Source organism: Fusarium falciforme, chromosome 1 (assembly GCF_026873545.1).
Source record: "Fusarium falciforme chromosome 1, complete sequence".
NCBI lineage: Eukaryota > Fungi > Ascomycota > Sordariomycetes > Hypocreales > Nectriaceae > Fusarium > Fusarium falciforme.
In genome coordinates, this window is record NC_070544.1 from 2,953,431 (window position 1) to 2,975,852 (window position 22,422).

The 22,422-nt window shown below is 56.3% G+C and overlaps 4 protein-coding genes across 4 annotated transcripts; all 4 read right to left on the reverse strand.

Moving 5' to 3' along the window:
- Window positions 1-249: 249 nt before the first annotated feature.
- Window positions 250-1,957, reverse strand: NCS54_00080200 (Hypothetical protein; the record flags this gene model as incomplete). The annotated part of the gene is made up of 2 exons (XM_053146441.1): window positions 250-1,618; window positions 1,683-1,957. 2 exons carry the CDS (start codon window positions 1,955-1,957, stop codon window positions 250-252), a joined length of 1,644 nt encoding a protein of 547 aa, XP_053002416.1.
- A 924-nt stretch (window positions 1,958-2,881) lies between these two features.
- On the reverse strand, window positions 2,882-5,110 carry NCS54_00080300 (RING-type domain-containing protein; the record flags this gene model as incomplete). Its single annotated transcript, XM_053146442.1, has 4 exons — window positions 2,882-3,563; window positions 3,627-3,870; window positions 3,927-4,235; window positions 4,378-5,110. 4 exons carry the CDS (start codon window positions 5,108-5,110, stop codon window positions 2,882-2,884), a joined length of 1,968 nt encoding a protein of 655 aa, XP_053002417.1.
- Window positions 5,111-10,582: 5,472 nt separating this feature from the next.
- On the reverse strand, window positions 10,583-13,189 carry NCS54_00080400 (Anaphase-promoting complex subunit 2; the record flags this gene model as incomplete). The annotated part of the gene is made up of 1 exon (XM_053146443.1): window positions 10,583-13,189. One exon carries the CDS (start codon window positions 13,187-13,189, stop codon window positions 10,583-10,585), a length of 2,607 nt encoding a protein of 868 aa, XP_053002418.1.
- A 4,483-nt stretch (window positions 13,190-17,672) lies between these two features.
- NCS54_00080500 (Hypothetical protein) lies at window positions 17,673-19,267 on the reverse strand (the record flags this gene model as incomplete). Its single annotated transcript, XM_053146444.1, has 5 exons — window positions 17,673-17,994; window positions 18,055-18,117; window positions 18,175-18,622; window positions 18,678-18,742; window positions 18,795-19,267. The coding sequence occupies 5 exons, from the start codon at window positions 19,265-19,267 to the stop codon at window positions 17,673-17,675; spliced, it is 1,371 nt and encodes a 456-aa protein (XP_053002419.1).
- Window positions 19,268-22,422: the final 3,155 nt, after the last annotated feature.

The following is a 22,422-nucleotide window of genomic DNA, read 5'->3' on the forward strand; positions in this document are numbered from 1 at the left end:
TGGCCATGCAGATGATAACCAGGCCGTTTAAATGCTACCGTCAATCAAAAGCTTGATGCAACTACAGCCCTAGAATGACTCAAACATGTGGACAACCTCCACCGAGTTGCTTAGCGAACATCTCACCCAATTGACCTACACTGATTGCGCTCTGAAACCAGCCACGGGCTTGACAACGCATGCCGCACCGCGCTACCATTTCATCGCTCTTTACATATATACAAATCAAACGACAGCCAGAAAAGCCCTTCAAAACCCGCCCACAACCTTAACCTTGATGTGCATGCCCTTGGCGGGCCGGGCCGTAACACCGCCCCGGATTTCCACCTTGCTCTCGTCCGCCTCCTCCGGGTTCGCCAGCGCAAATTCGAACCGACCGACCCACGCCGCGAGGAGGGCGGCGAACTCGGCCTTGGCAAAGCTCTGCCCAATACAGCTCCGGGGCCCGTGCAAGAACGGCAGGAATGCGTAGTTGCTGGTCGCGCCCCCGCTGGCGGCCTTCCGGTCTGCGGCTCCACCCTCGGGGCCGGAGGGGAGCCACCGCTCCGGATCGAAACGGTCCGCGTCCGGACCCCAAAGGTGCTGGTCAAAGTGAGTCGCCCAGGGCACAATGACGATACGAGTACCTTGCCGCACTGGATGGCCCAGAATTGTGGTGTCGTGAGCAGCATCACGCATCGTCAACGGCACAGGGCTGTAGTAACGGAGAACCTCACTGCACACAGCATTGAGGTACGGCATGCGATCAATGTCGAGGCTGGTGATGTCGGTATCCGAATCCACGGAAGGTAAGCGCTCTCGAACCTCTTCCCGCAGCCGGCTCTGAACCTCGGGGTATCGAGACAGCATATAAACCGCCCAGGTCATGGCCGATGCTGTCGTCTCGTGTCCCGCAGCGAGAAACGTCATGAGTTGATCAACCAAGTTCTCATCCGTGAAGCCGCCGCTCTCAATGGCTACCGACAAGATATCAATATCTGGCTGCTCCTTGTTGGCCAACTTGGCCTTCTTCTCCCGGATCAGGTCTCGACACACCGCTCGGATCTCGCCCGCCGCTGCGTTGATGGTCTGGTTCCGGCGGAATGGCAGCTTGGTGACTATTTGCAGCGGTATAAACATGGAAATGAGACCCAGGATCTGAGCCGCGCGGGAAGGCTTGACGATCTTCCTGTAAGTCCTGGCAAGCACGCTCTCGGGGTCTTGGATAGCACCAAAGTCTCGCCCCATGCCAGCGACGCCGATGATATCAAGCGTTGCCCGCGATGCCCAGCTGGACACTTCAAGCTCGACCTCGTCTCGACCCCCAAGCTCTGTCGTCATAGCCTGGGTCACCTCTTTAGCTTTGCGCCAAAAGATGGGATACATGTCCTTGATATGACGGAAGGCAAACGCAGGCGTCAAGCTGCGGCGCTGCATCTTGTGCTCATCGCCCTCGGCGAACAGCACACCTATTCCAAGGATGCGCCCGATGGATTGCTGCAAGTAACTCGGCTTCGCAAAGGCGTAGTTGTTGGTGACCAGCACCTCAGCCAACGCTTTGGGTGAGCAGACGAGGATCCGCTCCTGGTTCAACAGGCCGCGGTAGCGGATGATGCCATCGTTGGGGATCTCGGCCACCCTGGGATGAGGATTAGTATGTTGTTTTCAAAGTACAATTGCACCACAAGAGGCAATTGACGAACCATTCTCGCATTGGCAGGCCCGAAGGCTCTGCAAATATCCTCTTTGCCTGGCCCAGAAGCCAGTGGTTGTTGGAGGGTTCAGGCAGATGTCGCAACGGCGACACGAGCAGCGGATAGACCCATATCGCCCAGACAACCCAGAACACGAAGCCCACAGTCCACAGCCCTGTAAAGTGCTTCAACAGGAGCAGCCTGGACCAATCGTTCTGCACCCAGGTGAGAGCCAGAGTGACCGTGGCAGCACCGCCCGTGATGTTCTCCCACGGCAACCCCATGACGACTTGAGGCCCTCACTCTTGAGTATCTTGCGCGTCAAAGGGAGTTAGGTCAAGCAACGGGAGCAACCAATACTTTAACGCGGGCGGGACAAGTAGCGACAGGAGTTGGGCTTTGCAGGGGACGGAGCCAGGGGTAACAGCCACGGGATGGTCTTATAAGCGATTCGTTTATCTTAAACGCAGTGGAGATTCCGTCAATGTCCCCAGACTCGTCCAAGACTTGAGCCGTCAGAGAAGTTGGGAATTGCTCCAGGTCGGCCTATCCTGGTTTCCGATCGGTCGTCAACATTGTGCCGGTGTCCCAACGGACATTGCCGTTCCAACTCAAACTCCGACCGGCAGCCATGTTGGCCGAGTCTCTTACACTATGCGCTAGCCTCGCCCACTTCATCGCTCTCCAAGAGGGCGAGCTAGGGTTGCATCAGAGTTGATGGGGGGCACAAAGTGGGTTTCTTTATGAGATTATCGCTAATTCCGCTGTTGTAATAGGACAGTCATTGGCAGACAAGCCCTGCTGCTGCGCTTCCCCCCAAAATTGTCAAACGTCATGAAAACGCCAGATGACACTCCCTCCTAAAAAGAAAACCATAACCTGGTGCAATTTCCATGAATCAATCCATGATGCCCTCAATGCCAAAGCCAACGCCAAATCAATCCCTCCCTCGCATGCGAATCGGATTCTTGTATCATCGTCCGCAACCTGTTCCATGCCCTTTCTGTCGACGTCCACTCGGCACCTGAGTGCCAACCAAATTCTAGGTCCATGACCTCAACCACTCAGCCGATCTTGTCTATCCCCTGGCCTTCGCGGGGTAATATCTCAACCACGTGGTAGTTGCCGCTTGTCCCGTGTCGCTTCACTTACTGGGTTGACGCATTTCGACCGAGAAATGCGCGCCTCGCACGAGCCTGGCCACGGCGCTACCAAGACCGATTACTGTTGCCCTGGATAGGTCCAGGTAGATCCTGCGGCGTAGCCAAGGAGGGGGTTGCGTTCTCGTTACCTCCCGAAGCCGGGGCAGCTTGCGCCTGTGGTGGCGGGTTCCGAATCTCCAGGAGCGGCAGATCATGAGATGGCGCCGCCCCAAGAGGGTGTCTGTCTGTGGCGCCTATGAACACTCCCTGCGGTTGGTACATTGGTGCTAATGGCGAGAGAGCAGACATTGAGATGGTAGATGCGGGAGTCGATGCCTCTCCGGGCGCATCCGTGGTTGTTGTTGAGGTGCTATTCGGGGGACCGTTCAACCGACCATTCGACATTTGATCCCGTTCATTGGTCCATTGTTGCCGTCGCTCCATCGGCGACATCTCGTCCCAGTGGTGCACAAACGAGTGGCCGATCAAAGGTGCACCCGGAGCAGCGCGCTGCGAGGGCGTGTCGAAATGGACAGCACGGCTATGGCCTCCCGACAGTGGCCTCAGCTCGCGAGTGTGTCCGTTGTCGTGTCGGGCTCTGGTTCGACGTTGTCGTTCGCCCGCATCACTTGGTGGTGATCTTCGTCCAGCCGTGACAGGCTGTCGCGAAGGGGATCCGTTTCTGCCCCCCATCCCATAAGACATTACCATCGCTCTGGCCAAGATGTCGTCTGGATTAGCGGTTGCCCTATCGAGTCTGTCAGCTACTAACAATCAAGACATCAGCGCGGTAGGAAGTCCAGTCACGCACCTTGACGAAACATGGAGTCCCTGCGACCTCATCAAGCTCATGAAGGCGCGCGTAGAAGCGCTGGTGTGCTGTTTGGGTTCTGAATGCAGCTTGTCACGACAATATGGGCAGCTATCTGACTGATCAAGCCACGTTTTGATGCAGTGGTCTCCGAAGATATGCCCGCATTTCGGGAGACGGAGGGGCGACTCGCGAACACCCTCAGGACTTTCGACGCCATAATCGCCGTAGCAAATGACACAACCTGCGACGCATTAGCTTCACCATACCACCAATTCATTCAAGAGCGAGATCGCCTACTTCGGTCTCCTTCCGGGATATCTTCAATCTTGACACTTTCGAGAGATCGCAACGTCGACTTGGATGCCACCATCTTGGTACTAACAGCACCTCTCATGAGTTGCATGTGACGGAGGACTGTTTCTTCATTTGCCTCAGCAGAGGAATCTGACCCGCCCGGGCTGTACATGCCATGCTCGAAATACACATGCCGGGCAGCGTCGTCATCATCTTCCCGCCCAGGCTCCGACGACATGATGCGAGTGGATGTTGGTCTGCGCTGGCGTGTGTGGTGAGATCTGCGGAAACCAGACGAAGGAGGGGATGGCCCTAATGAATATTAGCTGGTGCAAGCGACTGGTTTCGTGCGCGCTGCATGATACGGTGGCGTCGGACGAGGGTTTCTCGCAAGCCAGAGCTCGGTGTAACCAGAGAGGAGGCTGGCTGACCCCGAGACAAGAGGGAAGCTTACTGGTAGGAGAAGGTATGTCACGAAAGACAGTCCTTGAAGAAGTGGAAGCCGACGAAAAGTGACCCCGACGCGGTGGTGGTGTTGACATGTAAGGGTGAGGGGGGAGAGGCACAGGCACGGGTACGGGCACGGGCACGAAATGAGGAGAGTTGTTGTTGTGTTGGCCGAAGTTGTTTGTCGGAGGTTCTGATGCGAGAAACGGCGGGCGCTGTTGCTGTTGCTGCTGTGAATTAGGCTCCGGAGCTGCACCTGCACCTGCACTTGGCGGTGGAATACCCAGGCCTGCAGGCGGCTGAAAGCTCAATGGCCGGCCGGGAATTTGGTTTGCAAAGGCTCCATCACGGCTGTGAGCACCCGTGCCGGAAGCGACCGGCGCTACGGGGGGTGGCATGGCGCTGCGATGGTAGGTCTGATGTCGTCCACTCGGTCGCGGAGATATGGCTCCCGGCATGCTTTCTGGAAACGCATGGGGATGCGGCAGACCCAGCATTGGCGGCAAGATGCCTCCATGATGATGACCGAGCTGGAACGGATCCGGACCGGAGCCGGGTGCAGGCTGCAACGGGTGGTGAGGATAGCTCTGAGGCAAGCTTGGATTCTGCGTCTGCCATGGGTAAGAAGGTGAGTTGTGTGAGTGAGACATCCAATGGTTCGAAGCCGAGTGTACGGGATCGTAGTGGCCAGAAGACCGAGGGTTGTGCATTATATAGTCCATGGGATCCATGGGATCCATCTTGGGCGACGCAGCTCGGCTGCTAGATGAACCTCGTCTGCAATGATCTGGGCTGGCGGAGTCTTGCAAAAGAGAAGCCGCCCGGGAGCCTGATGTGGTATACCAGGCGTCGCGGGGGTTGAAAAGGACGGCTCAGACGCTGCGAGTCTCGAATAGGCACGATGCGGATGCGGATGCGGATGCGGGTGGCAGCAACACCAGCTGCCTGGACGACTGCCCCACGTAAGTGATGGGTATGTGTATTCGTAGTATTCTAGCAGTGTTGGACTAGGACTATCGGGAGCATGCTGCGATCACAGGGCGGTGATCGGGAAACGCGGAGGGGTCGAGGTCTTGGGACCAAGGACTTCCGGATGCCGAAGCGAGGGACCAAGAAGGAGGAGAGGTAGAGCCGAATGAGGGCGGGCGGCCGCGGTGGGAGGATGGTGAGGATGAGGGGCAGCAGCTGCTGGGTCTGTCTGTTATCGGGGGGGCTGCGATAACGCCGATGACGACGTAGCTTGTAACTTTAGCGGCGGCGTCCAGGGTCAAGACGACGAAAGCTGACGGGCGAGACCAAAGCAGCGACGAGAAGCGGTCGTCAAACGATGGCGAAGACGAAGACGGCGAGGTGGAAAGAGAGGAGGGAAGGAAGGGAAAAGAGAGGAATAAAATGGTGTGGGGGACAGACAGAACAGACAGAAAAAGCTGAGCTGAGCTGAGCGAGCGAGACAAGAGGAGAAATGCAAAAAAAGAAGACCGGATGCCACGTCTTGTACGAATGAGACTCCCTGGACCGGACTGGACTGCACTGGCCGACGGTGGACGGGTGGTGATGCTGTGGGTTGCAGGGACAGGCTCGGGCGGAATCCAGCAGTGCCAACGTCTTTGTCCGTCGCTCGCGAGTGAGGCCGGGCTTGGCTGGGCCTGCCTGGGAGGTGGTCTAGACGCTGCCTGAGCGAACGAGCAACTCTGACACCGGGGCAAGCTCTATTTCCCTTTGCTACCAGGGGGAAGGATGAAGAGGGGGCGATTTGAACGAGGCGCACAGCAAGGTAGGTACAGGACTTTGAAGCAGGCGAGCGTCGGAAGTGGCAATGGCAGGCGTCAGGAAATGTCGTGAATGTGGCCGGCTAGGCGGGCGATGGTGGATGTAAGTGCAATGGATGGATGCTAGGTAGCTACCCAACCTGGAAAGAAGAGCGGGAGTAGGTGGATGTGGGAGAACAGAAGCCGGTGGGCAGCTCCAATGGGTCAACGGTTGCGAGCGTACGAGGAGGCGTTTAGGTGGTGTAGCAGGACGTGAGAGGAAACAGGTCAGATTCAGGTTACGGAGGCGTAAGGAAGAGACGGCAGGCAGGCAGGCGGGCAAAGGTGAAGCCCGGGAATGAAAGAAAAGGCTTCTTTGTCTTTACGTAGGCGTACCGGCGGAGAGGACGGACGTCTGGAGTAATATGGAACAGAATAGGTAGAGAAAAGGGTTTAAAAAAAGGGAGCAGGAATGAACAGGCCAGCGGGCTGCTCTTGTCCCTCCAACAGAAACCCTGGGGATGATGATGGCACCAAATGTCGCAGTCAAGTCAGAGCCGGAGTCGCAGTCAAGTCGCAGTCGCAAGTCGCGGTTGGCCGTCCACCACACACTCTCTCACTCACACTCCCCAAAATTGCTGGACTGGTGCCGGCCGGCCGTGTTTGGCAGCAAGTGGAGAGTCGTCGGGTTGATCGGTACAGGACGGTGTCCGTATCCCCCAAGTAAGCTGCTCCCAAGCAAGAGAGGCCCGCCGCCTGGGTAGGCAAGGCATTCAAAGCGGGACTGACGGACAGGACAGCCTGGGTTTGTGATAAGCGAAGCGAGCAAGGGGACCGACCGCGTGCGGCGGCGGCGGCGGGAAGGCAAAGGTGAGGATGGATCACCGAGAGCAAAAAGACGCCGACAGAGACAAACGGCAGGGAGATGACGACGGGGACGACGACGACGACGACGACAAGGCTGGTGGGAATGAGGGGTTGAAAACGAGGTGAATGATGAGGGAGAAGAGGGGAGGAGAGCAAGCAGACAGACAAACCGAAAGGTAAAACGAACGACGAACCAACGCACGACGACCAAGAAACAGTCGATCAAAGTGCGAGTAGGCGAACGGACAACAAGCTTCCAAGGTTCTCCTCTTACTCCTCCTCCATATCCCGGATGAAGAGACCCTCGCTCGCCCTAAGAGAAACCACCCGACTGACCCGTTGGTACCATACTTTGCTTGGTACGGTACCTCCACCACCAGGGGGGCACGGGCAAGGGCCTCGAGTGATGAGCTGGAGACGGAGAGACTCAACCAAGACTCGCAATGTCAATGGCAGAGTGAGGGAGAGAGAGTCATGGTCATGCGCAGAGGCAGTCTAGCCGGGCATGGACGATACCGTCCAAAGGTACTACTGGTAGAGCCCAGCCCGCCAGCCGGAGTAAACTGGGCAAAAACTCAAGCCAGTTTCCAGCCAGTCCAAGCCCAAGCCGGCACAAGCCCATCATTGATCCAACAAAAGCTCGGCTTGGATCTTTTTTCCCTCTCTCGTCTCTCCCTCTGAGCCTTTTTTTTTTTCCTTTTCCCTTGCTCACTCACCTGAGCAATTAGCGGGACAAGATCGCCTCAGTGGAGCTTGTTGCGTGCCATGGACGTACAGTAAGAAAAGCCCAAGGTTGCCGGGGTGGCCTTGGGGGCGTATTAACGGAGCCTATCCCAAACGTGCACATGATGCGAAGAGGGCATGATGGATTGGGTCCCGTCCATTGGATTAGGAGGTGTCTGGGCGGGCTCTTCCCTGCCCTTTTGGTCTTGACTGCCAGGTTCCGGTCCAGCTACAGTACCAGCAACCGCCGCATTGAACGAACCTACGCCCGAGTCCTACCTTTTTCAATGGATGGATCCATTGGCGGGATGGAGGCCGGAGGTGTACTCCAGGTGCTGAGGCGGCGGGCCTCGTAGAACAAACTCAACCACCACCACCCACCCTGGAGATGGCGGAAACCATCAGGTTCAGCTGGTTAGGGTACAGCGCCCCCTCTCTCGTAAAAGTAACAGGGGGAAAAAGAAAGCAGAACCCGAATCTCTGGTTGGTCTCTCCGTTCATGATCCTGGAAGTGAGAGGTTGCGCTGTCTGTGTTCATACTGTGAATCAAGATGACCCTTTTAGGATGCGGACCCGGTATTCAGCGAACTTGGAACTAACAAGACGCCGGGCAATGTCCAACAAGTCATGGGATGATGACTGACCTCCCTTTCTGCTGAATGAATCCCTTTGGAAACACCTCGTTTCATCAATTGTTCCGTGATTACGGCGCCCATCCGAGAGCTCTCCTCCTGTATCCTCCCCATCGGTGCCATGATGGCTCTGCCTGTCGACATGACCATCATGTGAGCGCCCGCCGTCGCCTCGCGTGCCTCGAGCCATCCATCACATCACAGCACCCATGATTGCCCATCACTCCCCCAAGCTCGAGCCCCGGCCCACAGGCAGGTAGGCAGACGGACGGACAGACGCTCTCACAATTGCGGCTCATATCGCGACCGCCATGATAAGCCCCCTCTCCGCTAGACCTCACTGGAGCTGCCCCTCCAGCAGCGTCAACCTGGCGTTTGTCTGACGTTCCTCCATTTTAGCCCACCCAGCGTCGTCGTCGTCGTCCTCCTCCCGCAGCGAACCCGCTTGGCAATGGAACCAGCCGGGTTGGTTTTCTTGTCTTGCTTTCTTTTCTCGACCGCTGCGCACCTCTGGCAGGCAAGCTGCATACAATGTAACGAATAATGTCCGTCCTCCAAGCCCTGCCTGCTGTGCTGTGCTGTCTTCATCAAACCCAATAGAGGAGGGTCCGCGCAGAGACTATCGGTTCCCCATCCTGGATATGTTTGTTCGACCACCCCCAGCCCTCCGCCACCATTGGCATGCCGTGGATGCTCTGGCGTGTAAGTTGGGCTCGTTGATGATGGGTATGTTGCTCCTCTCTGCCAACCTTGTTCGCTGACCACGCAAGCAGCGAGTAGTCTGTTCGTCATTATAATGTGGCTTCCCTTTTCTCAAGTCGTCCGTCCTCCTGTTCCCCCTGCCTCGAACTAAAAAGTGCCATGGGTCTGTCAATCAGTCAATCAATGGATTGCATCTCACAGCCAGCTGGAGCTCCAAGGAGCATCCGTCCGACGGCGCAGCCGATCGGCTACGCACCGCAAACCCAAGACAGCAAACACACACACGCACACCACCTGGCACCTCACTCCCTGGGCTGGGAATCAACATGAACGCCCAGCTTAAGCCCCGTTCGAGGTCTCACATGCAGAATGGCAACCTTGTCTCTCGACCCGCCCGGTCTTTTTTAATACTGAGACACTTGCCGGACCTACACTTACGATCTGCAGGCCGCCCTGTCTCCTGGTGCTGAGAACAGAAACATTGTCTTTCAACAGATCAGAAAAGAGAGACCCAATGCCGAATCCCGGCCCAGGGATCTCCAAGGCGTCCAACCGGTTTCATCGTCTCTCTTCCAGCAGCCATTGTCGCTATGACTCAATATTCCCCCCCCAGCCCTCGTCCACGCTCACTCCCACTCACATGGCCTCTTCGCGCAACCCTGGCGCATCTCACGCGCCTCAACCCCGTCCCATCGATGCTTCGTTGAATACGTCAGACCTCAAGGCACCTGAGCATTCCATTCCCATCCTCGGTCAGTGGAAGCGCCTGTGCCGCTCGGGCGTTGCGGATCCCACCCATCACCATCTGCCAGAACATGCAACCACTTTAACCTCGAGGTCGTCAATTGGTCCCTCCGCACCCGGAATCCCCAGATCCTGGGTAAATACTGGCCCTCGTCGACAGAAACAGATCTGCAACGACTGCCCGGCACCGTGACACTTCTCGCTCCTTTAGAGGGCAACTCTTCTATTCGCTGTCTCATCTCCCTGGATCCCGGCGGCGATCCTGGACACTCGGGGGAAACGCCATATTGGGATGCCTCATTCTCTGTCCTGTTCTGGCTGTTTGTCCGTCCCCGGCTCAAAGCTTGGAGCAACGCACTGCTTCTATTTACATAAAGCCTGGGGTCCGTCCCCCAGGCACGGCATATGTAGGTAAACAGGGAAGACACACCCGGCATCAAACAAACCTGGCAGGCTAGGTTGGTTTGACTTTCGAGTCCCGGTCTCCGTCCTTTCTTGGTTCCGTCCAACTGTCAGCACAGATAGATCATCGCCTCGCCGTCCTCGCCGGAAAAGGCCGCAACCAGCCGTCGCTGCATCTATCCCGTTCCACCTCGATGCAACGTGCAGTCCCTCGGCGAGTCACGGCTGCTATTCGGTTCCGAATGTTTGTCCTGCGAGCAGTTGTTCACTGCCTCCACCGCCATCTCAGCCCGCTGCGAGAGGGTAACACTGCAGCAAGATTCACCTGGTTCCGAGCTCAGCCCATGACACAGAGTTTTGGCCTGCAAACAAATCCGACGGCCCATAATCTGCATCACTTCTTGGGCAGGCGATACTTGCCGCCGGCTAGCTCCAACTCATTCTCCGCCACCTTTTCTCCCAAAAACTCTTGTAGTTCCTCGTTGCTCCAAGAGCAGCCATCGGCGATCAGCATCTTCATCATCATCAAAATCTGCGCCAGGGGCATGGCTGGCGCCGAATTCGTCAACATGCCCACGATGAATTGCCAGTAGACAGTCCGTCGTTCCTGCTCCTTTGAATCTATCTTGGCCTTGCGTGGAGATGACTGGCGGTCGTCCTCAGGGCCTTGATCGTCTGCCGCGGTGTCTGGCTGGTCTGCTGCACCCTCGTCGTCCAACCGTTCGAGAACCATGTAATTCTGCTGACCGACATCGCGAAGCACTTTCTTGCTGACCCAGAATTTCAGAGCTGCCTCAAGCAGGTCTTCGTCAATCATGAGCTGTTGCCAGATGTCGTTGAAATTGCGCTGCACTGGTCCGGATTCGCTCTGGCCGTTTTCGTCTTGGAATGCGTAGATCACAGCAGCCTCGTATGTCTTGCACTCAAGCTCGACAGAACGATCCTCAAAGTCCAGCTTGACGATTGCCGAGCCCAGCTGATCCAGCCAAGTGAGCTTCTGGGATGTCTTTAGGTCCTCGAACTCTCGCTCGTATTGACGCTGCATTATTGCAATCGGCTGTGGCACCGTGAACGGTTCTTTAGACAAACCAGGCCAATAGAGTCGCGAGAGGGTCTTGGCTTCATAATAAAGCTGATCCGTGCTGCCCGGAGGTTGGTGTAGATTCGGGCGAATAGCCGAATTCACAGTCTTCGAGTCCTGGATGTCCCTCATCATGACATCGCAATTTTGCAGGGCGTTTTCACCAAACCGTTTCCTCAAAAGACTCAATACCTTGGTCTCTTGTAGGAAGCTCCTCTGGTTCGAGAGCAAACGCTCTGCGAGAATGAGTTGAAACTCTTTGATGAAAATGTCTTGGGAGCCGAGAGCATTGATCAGCGTGCCAATGACATCTTCATTTCTAGGTCGTTTGTAATTGACACCTGCGTCTGCTGGGTCTGGTACCCAGGTCATATCGTTCCAGTCGAGATCATCATCGTCCGCTGGGCGCCGCTGCTGCTGGGAGGCCGAGCTGAGCAAAACTGCCAACTCTACCAGCTTGGTCTTGCCCTCCTCCGAATCATTGCTGTTGGGGTTGGAAAGTAGGCCTGTGACGACAATCCGGATGGCATCATCCCTCTGGCAGAGATATAACTGCAGCGCATGGACGACACGATCAAGCAGCACCTTTGAGTGATCTAGCGCATGAAATGTCCTGATCATAGAGATGTAGGTTTGGAGGATATCCAATGTAGATCGGCCGGGGTGAAGAAGGCGTGTCTGTAGAGCCATCGAGAACGCATCCGTGAGCTGCAAGCGGCGCTGTGGTGTCGTGACAGCTGAGCGGAGGTCATCAAGACCCCCTTTACTCTCTGGCCAGTTGAGGGCAATGTCGAAGAGCTCCTGAATCCGCAGTGTCGCTAGGCGTCCAACAGCGATTTCCTTCCAACATTCTACGTCGTTCCAGGCAATGCGAGTTCCAAGGCGGCTGAAGACTTCAACAGCGAGACGTCCGTAAACATTCTCAACCCACTCAGATAGATGAGCGAGACAGCCCGTAGGCGCACCCGGAGGTGATGTTGACGACTCCGGTAACTGCCAGACTCCCGAATATGAAGTCTTGATAAACTCCTCCATGCTCGCGTCCATAATTTCAGCAAACAGCACCTGGAACTTCTCACCAGCTAGACCAACATTCTGCAGAGACTCGAGCAGGCCTAGAAGCTCTTTCCGGGCCACCGAGTCATCGCCGTCATCTGCGGGTTCTGATGCCGTCCCATCATAGCGCTTGCCAATACCGAGATTCAGATGAACTAGCCTTTGAAGAACGGTGCGGATGGCACTTGTTAACCCCTGGTTGAGAGAGTTTCCAATGATGGCGTGCAAGTCTCGACGGAACTTGGTAAGAGCTGCGTCTGCCGACGCTTCATCTTCAAACCCCTGGGCGATGAGCGTCAGGCCGTACAGATACTGACGATGGGCAGCCTCAAGGGTCGATATGCTCGAGAGCAGGATCTGCGTCTGGTCGGTTTGGCTGGCGCAGGCGGCCAGCAACGGCATAACATGGTGAACAAAGTGCTGGCGAACCTGCTGGGTGTGCCAGAGAAGGATGTCCTCCGTGTGCGCAGCCTGCGGCAATGCACGGCCAGGGTAGAGGAGCAAGGCCAGGGAGTCTCGAAAGTCCAGGTCAATGTCCTGTGACTCCTGCGAAAGGGCGCCAAACGAGTCCTCGGCGGCAACTGAGGTCGGTAGCTGGATCCTGGAGGTGACGACGTGCCATGCTCGATCCCACCTCACCTGGTCGCTGGGCTGATGGAGAGTCTGATGGAAGAGCGGCGGCGGTGGTGGAGCAGCTCTCTGCTGCTGAGGCGACAACGCGTGTGGACCACCAAAGGCGACGCCGTGCTCGGTGAATGCCGCGACGGGAGTCGACCGAGGAGTCGGTTGGGAGATGTCGGTCTGGAACACGGACCGGAAGACCTTTTGCTTGCGAGCCCGGTATCGCGACGCCGTCATGGTCATTGTGGCATGGTGTAATGGGGGTGAGAATGGAGACGACGAGGTGTTGTTGTTTGGTATGTGCGGATATAGGGACGAACAGCCCTGGAGCCTGTGCTTTTCCGGAAGAAGAAATAACCCACACAGGGCAACTGCCCGTTAGGTACAAGGGTGAGTGGGGCATCTGTGCCGCCAAGAACGCGCGCTTAGTGCGCTAACCAGAGACGCGACCGCTCTTTGGCCGCGTCACCTCGGGATCGGAACGAAGTGCGTCGGCAGGCAAAGCAAGGTAGCAGAATACGGTAACAGTTGCGATTGAAACGGGCTGTTGGTCCTGCCTGACAAACTATTACCAAGACGCTTAGACTCGCCAATGGACACTGAAACTATTTTGCGTACGTATTGCGCACCATTGTGCTGTTGCGCCGTCGAACTGAGCCCAGCGCCCGGGGTCAGCGACCCCACGCGAGCAACAGAGCGGTTGGTGTTTTGTTTGAGCCCGTCTAGCGGGAGATTAGTTTGAGTCCCAGCTTCTTCATGCTCAGCCTTAGAAACTTGGTGAGGCGAGTCCTTGCAAGCACTGGCTGTCAGATCCCTAGGCTGGCGCACGCCATCTTTTTCTCCTAAACCGCCGGCCGTTGGAAACGTCCCACAAGGGGGGGAGGGGTCATGGTGGTTCGTTCGAGAAGCAAGTTAAATGAGCTGCGTAGGGGGTGTAGAAGCTTTTGTTTCAGCAGATGGGAGACTAAACACCCCAAGTCTGAGCGCACTGTGGCTGTCGTACGCCCAGGGGGAGTATGTATTGCGAACCAGCGATTTCAGGGTTGACAGAAGGATCGTCGTGGGAGGGAAGAAGCATGAGCCATCAAGCGGAACTGTCAAGATCCTTCTGTGGAGGAGATGAACAACCCCCCGGGCGACGATGGTCAAACCCCTCCGGCAATCCGCGACCCGCCCCGAGGATCGCCCCAATCCCGGCCGGGTCTGCCGCACCCAGGCCCGGGGTTTGCTCCCGAATTCTCGGGATACCAATCAAGTTGAAAACACGGTATTGATTTTTGTCTGCTCAACTTTGCGAAATTCAAGAAAATCATGGTCCCTCTAGTAAGCAATTTACCTTGCCCCTCCGCCAACAATGCACGTCTTCTAGACATTTTCGTGTAGTGAGAGGCATCCGCAAGAGATTACCCCAATCTGTAGGGGGATGCCGAGAAGCACGGAGCAAGCATCCCTCAGCTCAAAGAATCTCGAATCTCAACTCCCACATAGTTACTCCACCTTTACCCATCGGCCAAGCCTCCAGCAAAAGAGTCTATGCGTCTAGTCTCTTTGATATTAATGGGAATTAACCCAAACCAAATACTTGGCCGCTGCTCGCACTCGGACTCGCTACCATCTCCAAAGAAGGAACGTTTGTGCTCTTGCACACCCCAAAAGCCAAAGCACACGCGCGGGCGGCTCGTGGTTCGCGATCTGCCGCCCTTAGCGAAAGGGGGCAGCGGTCGTGTAGCGAACGAAAATCTGGGCCAAGCCGAAACTCTAGCTGAAGGATTGGAACCGTTGCGCCGGAATGAAGCTTCCCAGGATTCAGGAACCGGTGCTCTGGGATCTTCTGGCGTACCTGCGTGTGCTTCATATCCTGTTGCATGCAGTGCGGTCAAACTAGCTGCTCGACCGAGTGAGTTCATGTAGGTAGAGGCACTCGACGGAGAGGGGGGACAGGACATGACATGAGCCAGCCTGCTCAAGCCCACATGCCGGACGCGGTGAGCAGCCCAAAAGTCCCTTTTCTTGGGTCCCGTCTGTCAGTCAAGCTCTCGGCCTCCACTCTTGACCTTGCAATCAGTCCGCTTTTCCCCAGCCCTACTCTGCCTTATAGAACGGTGCGGCGAGGTGCTGGGATTTCTCACGTCATTATCAATCATAGTCATAGTCGCTCGCTTGACTGAGCAAAGGCCCCGGCACCTGTCGTGTCGTGTTGTGTCCTATCTCATGGTTCGTCCACATGGCCTACTCTGCTGGAGGGGGAAGGTGGCTAGTTGGACAAGGTACAAATGTCGATGCCTAGATTAGACGAGCGACGATCCGATCCAGCTTGGCCTTGGCTGCAAAGACCATCGTTCGGAGTAGCCGTGCCATGATCATGATAGTTTCCTGGTCGGTCATGGGCCAGAATGGATGGGGAGGGATGGGATGGGAAGGGATGTGGGATGGCTACCCATATCCGTAGTCCTAGGGCCATGTCGTCATGCCCTTGGGAATCGAGGGTGGAATATCCCGTCTTTCCTGTGTGTCAAGAGCACTTCCCATCACTCCATTCATCCATGTAATCGGTTGCGACGTTACCCAGGGGCCTGGCACCGGTTGATATTATCTGATTGGCTGGAGCCCCATGGGCAGGGCACCGACGAGTGCCGCCCGTACTGTTTTGCAAGGTCAAGACCTCCAGTGTACTCCGTAGACAACCATATCAATAACAAAGGGATTGGTGTCCCTCGTGCCCTTTGCAGTCTCCCTGCCATCCACATCCACCTCCACCAATTCAGCGCAAGCTAAAAGCCGTGCCACGTTCTTAAGCCCTTGAATAAGGTACCCGCAGACCCGCGGGCTGCGCAAGTGTGGGTGTCCTAAATACTTCGCCAGTGGAGGTCATTGGTGTTCACAACCCATGTGGTCCGCCACCCCCGTTTCAAACCCAGCCCGCTCCCCCAAGCCTAAGCAAGTGCCATGCCACCAAACCAAACCTTCTCACACGCACAAGGCCTGCCCTGCCGGGGTGATTCCCCCCTGCTGGGAGAGAGACGTCGAGTGGGGCCCATCCTTGGAGGGGGCGTGCGTCGTTAAGGTGCCGCCTTGTTGGGCGTGGCTGGCTTCGTCCTGCGCCGTCCTCGGGTCCGACACGATCCGGCCAACCGTCCCCAAGGCCCTGGGCGAGAGAAGCATCGGGGCGGCTTCGGGCCTTGACTTCTCTGGATACCCGACGCTGCCATGTCTGGATACGGATGTTCATGGATACAGTATTAGTGCAGCAGAGTGCAGTATAGCACTGGACAGCAGGTAATCATGTCTTTCTATGACCGGACGGTGGCTTTAATCTCTCATGAACCCACTACCCGAATCAGTATCACCCCTAGAATCTCACTGTCATGACTTCTTTGCTTCCATCCATCCAGTGCTTCTTTTAGCCCGGCCACTAAGTTCCGTCGGGCTGTCTGTCTCCCCCTCGTCTCCTCTCGTCTGTCTCCCCCCTCCGCCTCCTGCTCGCTGCTACTGTACTCACTGCGGCTACCCGTCGTCGCCTGGCCAGACCAACGTCCCGTGCTATTTGCGGCGCGGCTGTGTGCTGCAAGCTCCGACGCCGCTTGGTCACACTCTCACACACACTCACAGCCCGGGGTGGGCTTGCTTGCCGCGACGATCATTTGCTTCTCGCTCGCACGTCCGTACCAACAGTCTGGGGCATCCCATCCTCCCTCTGCGGGCGGGTTGTTTCAGATGCCTTTTCCTCGTTCGATTCTTGCATCCTTGCTGCCCTAAATTTTTGCTGCCACTGCCAACTCGGCCAGTCACGCCCGTCAGTGAGGCTGGGTGCTGCCCATCACTGCCAACCGCATAACCAACGTTAACTCTGGAGGTGGCGCTGACTGGTTGATCTGTCAGGTTGATTGCGGCTTAGGTTGCGATTGAAACCGCTGCAGGGGCATCGGACCTTTTCACCAACATTAAGGCCTTTGCTTAGCATTGCATCGCCATCTTTTTTGACATGGTGGTATATTTGGTAGTAACGTGTTCGTTAGGTATCCTGGTAGGTTGACAATTGGTTGGTTGGTTGACAGGTAGGTAGCCTAGCCATGTCGTAGTCCAGCTCCTCAAGCAGCCAGCACTCTCTATGATATCGTGATCAGGTAAACAAACACCTGTATAACTTGACGCATAAACAAAACAGAAAAGTGGGTAGAAGAAACTCCATACCGAAATGTCGGTATGGGGGTATGGTGTTGAGAAAGAAGAAATGGACAAGAAGAAGAAAAGAAGAAGAACCCCAAAGTCGACTCCGCAAACAGAATCTCAACCATGCTCCCCTCCAAGAACACCCAATCATCACCAAATCTCTCCCTTCCCAAATGCCTCTCTCAAAACTTTGTTGTTGTTTCGTGATGTATACCTCATCTGGCTACTATCATCATGCCTGCCCCTGGCTCACCATCGGATTGGATGCCGGCCATGGATGCCATCTAGATTCGTTCCCGAGCAAAAGACAACAACACCGATCCTGCGAGGCAGATTTCCTTCGCGTCCCTACCGGGAGCTTTTGCCTTCCAAAAATACGCCGTACCATAATAGAAATGCGCCAACCAGTGCAGCAGCTTAACATCCGTGTGTGATAAGCAACCAGCGCCAATTTTGGCTCAGTCCGAGGCTGAGCCCCCAGAAAAGGTCGGGGTAGCGAGGGCACCCCAGTTTTTTTTCCGATGGCGGTGTTCGTTCCAAAATATCCCTCCATCTCTCAAGTGTTTCGTCGACCCTTGCACTTGTCGTGAAGTAAGTGTCCGTTTCGAGCGGTGGTCCTTGTAAATTCAGCTCCGCAGTTGGGACACGTCGCTTTGGCTGCTTGTCCAGACTTTTCGCGTTGGTGCCTCAGAAGGTTGCTAAATGTCGAAAACTGGCGTCCGTTACATCCGTGCTCCCAGCATCGTGGTTTTGGCCTGCTCTGCACAACTCGGACGTGTCCCCCCTCGTGTGAGCTGGTGCTGCCCGAGCCCATGACGGCCGGTACCTGGTACATGAAACCAACGTCCTGGCCAACAGGTATGGATGTCGGTCGCGTGCTGTCATGAACAACAAAATTAGTCAATTGCGCCTCAATCCGTGCGGGTCGGCGATAGTACCTGTAATGCCCGGGTCCTGCATAAACTGCCGCATAGTCAACGGGCATGTTGTAGTTGGCTTGTCTGGTCATCGCAGATTAGCATGGCCCGGGCGCCGCCCTATCGAGGCAGGGGTCTTACAAGTTCTGTGGGTATGCTGTTGGGTACACTGATGCTGATTGTGCTTGTTGGTCCTCCATCGTCGCTGGGCTGTAGGACTGTAGGTATGTCGAGCCTCCCATTGTCGTCGCCGGTTCACTCATGAGAGTCACGGGAGCCGGAGAAGTTGTGTAGGCTGGAAGATTCATGGCAGTCGTCGCACTGGGGAGTCCCATGGCTGGCGGTGGGGAATCGACGTAGGAATTGCTGCTGGCTCTGCGCATTCGGCTCACTAGTCTTGTGTCCCGACGTGCTTTGTCTTGGTGCCGCTTGAGTTCTCGCTGGTCTGTTGTAAGGGATAGTCGTGGGGGGCTCGAGGTCAGAGATCTCGACTGCGGTGGTGGCGAGAGGCTGGTTCCAGAGACCGGACCCATTGATGACAGACCAGTGCTCATCATCGAATTTCCAGACGCATTCGACTCTAGAGGGCCTGTAAAGTTGGTCAGTTCCAATTGTGAAGGCGATTCAGGGAAAGGTCTTCGTACCTGGCCAAGTGAAGGCCGACCTTGGTCCCATGGAGAAGGCCGGATCAAATTGGAGAGCGACAGTACTACCATGAGCATTAGCTTTAAATCAGTGAGCTGTAGCTAATCGTGATATACCTCATGTCGGATGATCTCTCTGTTTGGCGAGAGTCTGATGTCAATGGCTGTAGTGACGTCCTGCCCTGTTGTTGGCGAAGAGACGAAGTAGAGTCCGACTGCAGCTGGTCCGTTTGACTCCAGCTCGAGTTTAGGCCGGCCGGAGTTAGGACCGGAAACGGGGAGTAAGGTTGAGAGGCAGGTGTGGGGAGGTAAGATGACTCCGCGGCCGACGAGCTCAGGTAGGTCGTTGACGAGTAACTGTTTGGCGAGGAAACTGGGGGCTGCCGCGAAGACTCGAGCGGGAGACTCTGGGGTGAGGCAGATATGTTCGAGTTGATGAACTGCCCTCCGGTGAGCGAGACTTGGCTGCCGGCAGTTGATCTGGCGGGCGGTGAGTTCATGTTGTCACAGCTCCCATCTGTTGCGGCCGGGTCCATCTTGACTGAGGATGGAGGGGATGGGGGAAGGTAGAGAGACTCGGGTTGAGACATACGGAAAGACAAGGAGTCGATGAGGTCGATGATAAAGGAGGGGTCTTGTCGACTTGAGGTACCGGTGCGATTATTAAGTGACAAGCCGGGGGAAGAAATCGGGGCTTATAAGAAGCCTCGCGAAAGCTGATCAGAGATGGAGATGCATCGAAGCTGGGTTGAGAAGTGATCTATCTATGGAAGACCCTCTGAGCCCCAAACACGTTCAGGGACAGGATGCCGACACTTATGAGAGAGGCAGTACAAGGAGTTTTGCAAGTTGAACGTGCATAAGAGTGGAGGAGCTTTGACAAGAAACCGTTCTTAGATTGAGTGACATGGAAGAAAGACCCGGCAGGACAGGAGCAGGGCAGTACATACATTGACAGGGTCCGGACGGTGGTCGGTCCAGGGCTTCGCAGGCCGTACGTCGAGCAATGAGAAAACTCGCCGGAGCAAGGGTATGATCATGGCGGGAGTGGCACCACAGGAGATGGGGATGGGGGAGCCTTCGAAGGGGGGGTGAAGGGCAGAAGGGGGGGGTGTTGATACTTACAAGAGATCCAGCACCCATGCATGGAGACATCGCCCAAGAGACCTGTGGTCACAGCGCAGGTATGTGGCGTAGCGGGGAAGAAGCGAGTGTCGATAGGCCTATTGACTTGACCGGCAGCGTGTAGGACCCGTGTCAAGGTGGCCGGCCCTACCAGGCCATCGAGGTGCATGCTCGCGGTTGGGCCATGGCATGGGGCGTGGCAGGGAGTGTGTGGGCAACCCGTGGCTCATGAATGGAAGCCCACCTCAAAGAAGCTCCATAGACTGCGCGGATGGACTGCCACTGAAGAGACGGGCGGGTCGTTACAAGGCCCAACGGTCCCTACCCAAGATGGAAGACCGGGATCATGAGACGACAGCCGAGCTGGGGTTGGAGCCGCAGTCATGTCGCGGGTATTTGGAACTACCAGGTCAACTTGTCGACCTAATTAGTCCCACGATGGGAGACCAGAGAGACGTAAGGTGACTGGTACGTACGTCAGTGACATTTGGTTCACTCCCGGTGGGGAGTCAAGGCCGTCATGTCTATCATCTGTCCAATGCTAGCAATATGCGTGCCACTCTGAAAAGACCGAGCAGCGTGCCAGCTCGCTGAATTAAGCAAAGGTTGGTTCAACACTGCCGCATTGAGTTGGGCCGTTGACCTCGTCCCGCATTCGAACCTTGAATTAATCAGCGTAGACGAGTCGGTCAAGTAACGATGGAAGTCTTGATCCTCACTCGAAGGACGGCAGTTGCTGTTGTTTGTGTTTCCAACAGCGTCTCCGTGGGCGCAGAGCTCCACGCTCGCAAAAGGCAGAAACAGTTGAGGAAAGCCGTAGGATCGCGATCCCTGCACCTGGTGCTTCTCTCCTCAGAGCTTGGCGGGTGAGCGGTCGAGGCAGACGAGAACAATACATGAGTCGGCTAGGCGAGCTAATTGTAGGGGGGCTGCGCACTCATTCGCTCATCCTCAGCCCAACATGCGGACTCTCTAGGGACATCACGTCTCTGGCTTGTGGGAATAGACCGGCGATTTGGTCTACCCGACTCCTGCCAAGAGGGTTCGTCGCCCATCGCGTGGGCTTTCGGTAAAGCGTCCCTGATGGAACATGATCCAATGGCTTGCTTGAGCCCAAGCCAAATGATTAAAGGCGGGTCGGAGACAATCAAGAGTTCCAGGGCCAAGGTAGCGGGCTCCTCCCCAGCTAGCGAAAGGGCGGTCCAAGGGTCAGGGAGATGGGATAATGGGACCCGGCGCACGATGGCATTGGTGTCGGCGTAGACTTTTGCCGGGGGGTAGACGTCGCCGGGCGCCCGCTTGACGTGCCGTTGACATGAGTGCCGTCGAGTCGAGGGAGTGCAGTGCCGTGGGAGGGATGGATGGATGGGGATGGAAGTGGGATGGAAGTGGACTCGCAAGCTCGATACCTACCAAGCTCATACGTCGCAATCTTGGGATGGAAAGCGGGTGCGTGCGCGTTTCTCGACACCTGTGCCCAAGCGACACAGACGCCTTACCGCTTCGGGCGCTTGGGGAGTCGGCCGCCCCTCCCTGACTAGCCTGAGCTCTCTCGCCTTTCTCGCGCAAGGAGGGTCGGGAAGAACGATGGAAGGCGGGTGGTAGCGTGAAGTCGCGGAGTCACTTCGGCAGGCGCAACTGGCAGGCGCAATGGCTGCGCTAGAAAACAGGATGCTTGCAGCCGTTGCGCGGGCGCTCCCCCGTTGCCGCACCGCGCACCTTACATTACCTTTGCCTTGGGTAGGTGCCTCAGGTTGCATTCCCAGCTTAGCGCGAGTAAAGGTCAAGGGCCCCCTCGAACTTTCCCCTCATTGCAGCAACACAGCCAACAGCACCTCCAGGGAAGGTACTTCCCAGTTGCCAGATCCCTTCCAGCTTCCACGAGGACTCGCTTAACGAAGGCAGCTATTGGACTCCCCAAAGGGCAGGTACCGAAGATTGTGAGGCTTGATGCCTTTTCCAGCCCTCTCCATCTCGATTTTTTGCGTTGGCGACTGTGCCGCTCAATTTTCCCATCCGGGTCGTTATCGAACGTTGTACTCTTATCCCCGATATAGCTACATCGAGGCGGTACCTACTATTTTTGACCCATGCAACACGACCTTAGAGCCACAGGCTTGGACGACTATCACTGTCACTCACAGCCCCCCAAGATGGCATGCCTGCCTGGCCTCTTTGAACAGGCCCCCCAACTTGTCACCCGCCCGCAGCCACTCGAGTCACCCTCCAACTCCTCTCATCCAGGCACCAAGAACATGCAGAGAAGCAGGCACCGAAGTTTTGGTCGGCACCAACTCCGTTAAGCGCGTTGCTCCCGTCACCTTGCAGTGTCCTCGCAGCTTGACTCACATGAGCAATTCCAAGTTCATCTCTGATCTGATTGGAACAGCTCTCGTGCTTCCCGGCGCCTGTCTCTCCCTCTCCTTCGCGTTTCTCGCGGAGCGACTCGCCCTTATGTTGATCGCGAACAACCCTTGGCAAACCTTCTTGAGCACTGACTCAGACCAGTCCCAATTCGTGGCAGACTCGCGGGTGCGAATGCGACGAGAACGGCAGTGGCAGTGGCAGCCAAGTACGAACTCTGGCTCTTATGCTGACTCTGCCCCCGATAGCAGACCGA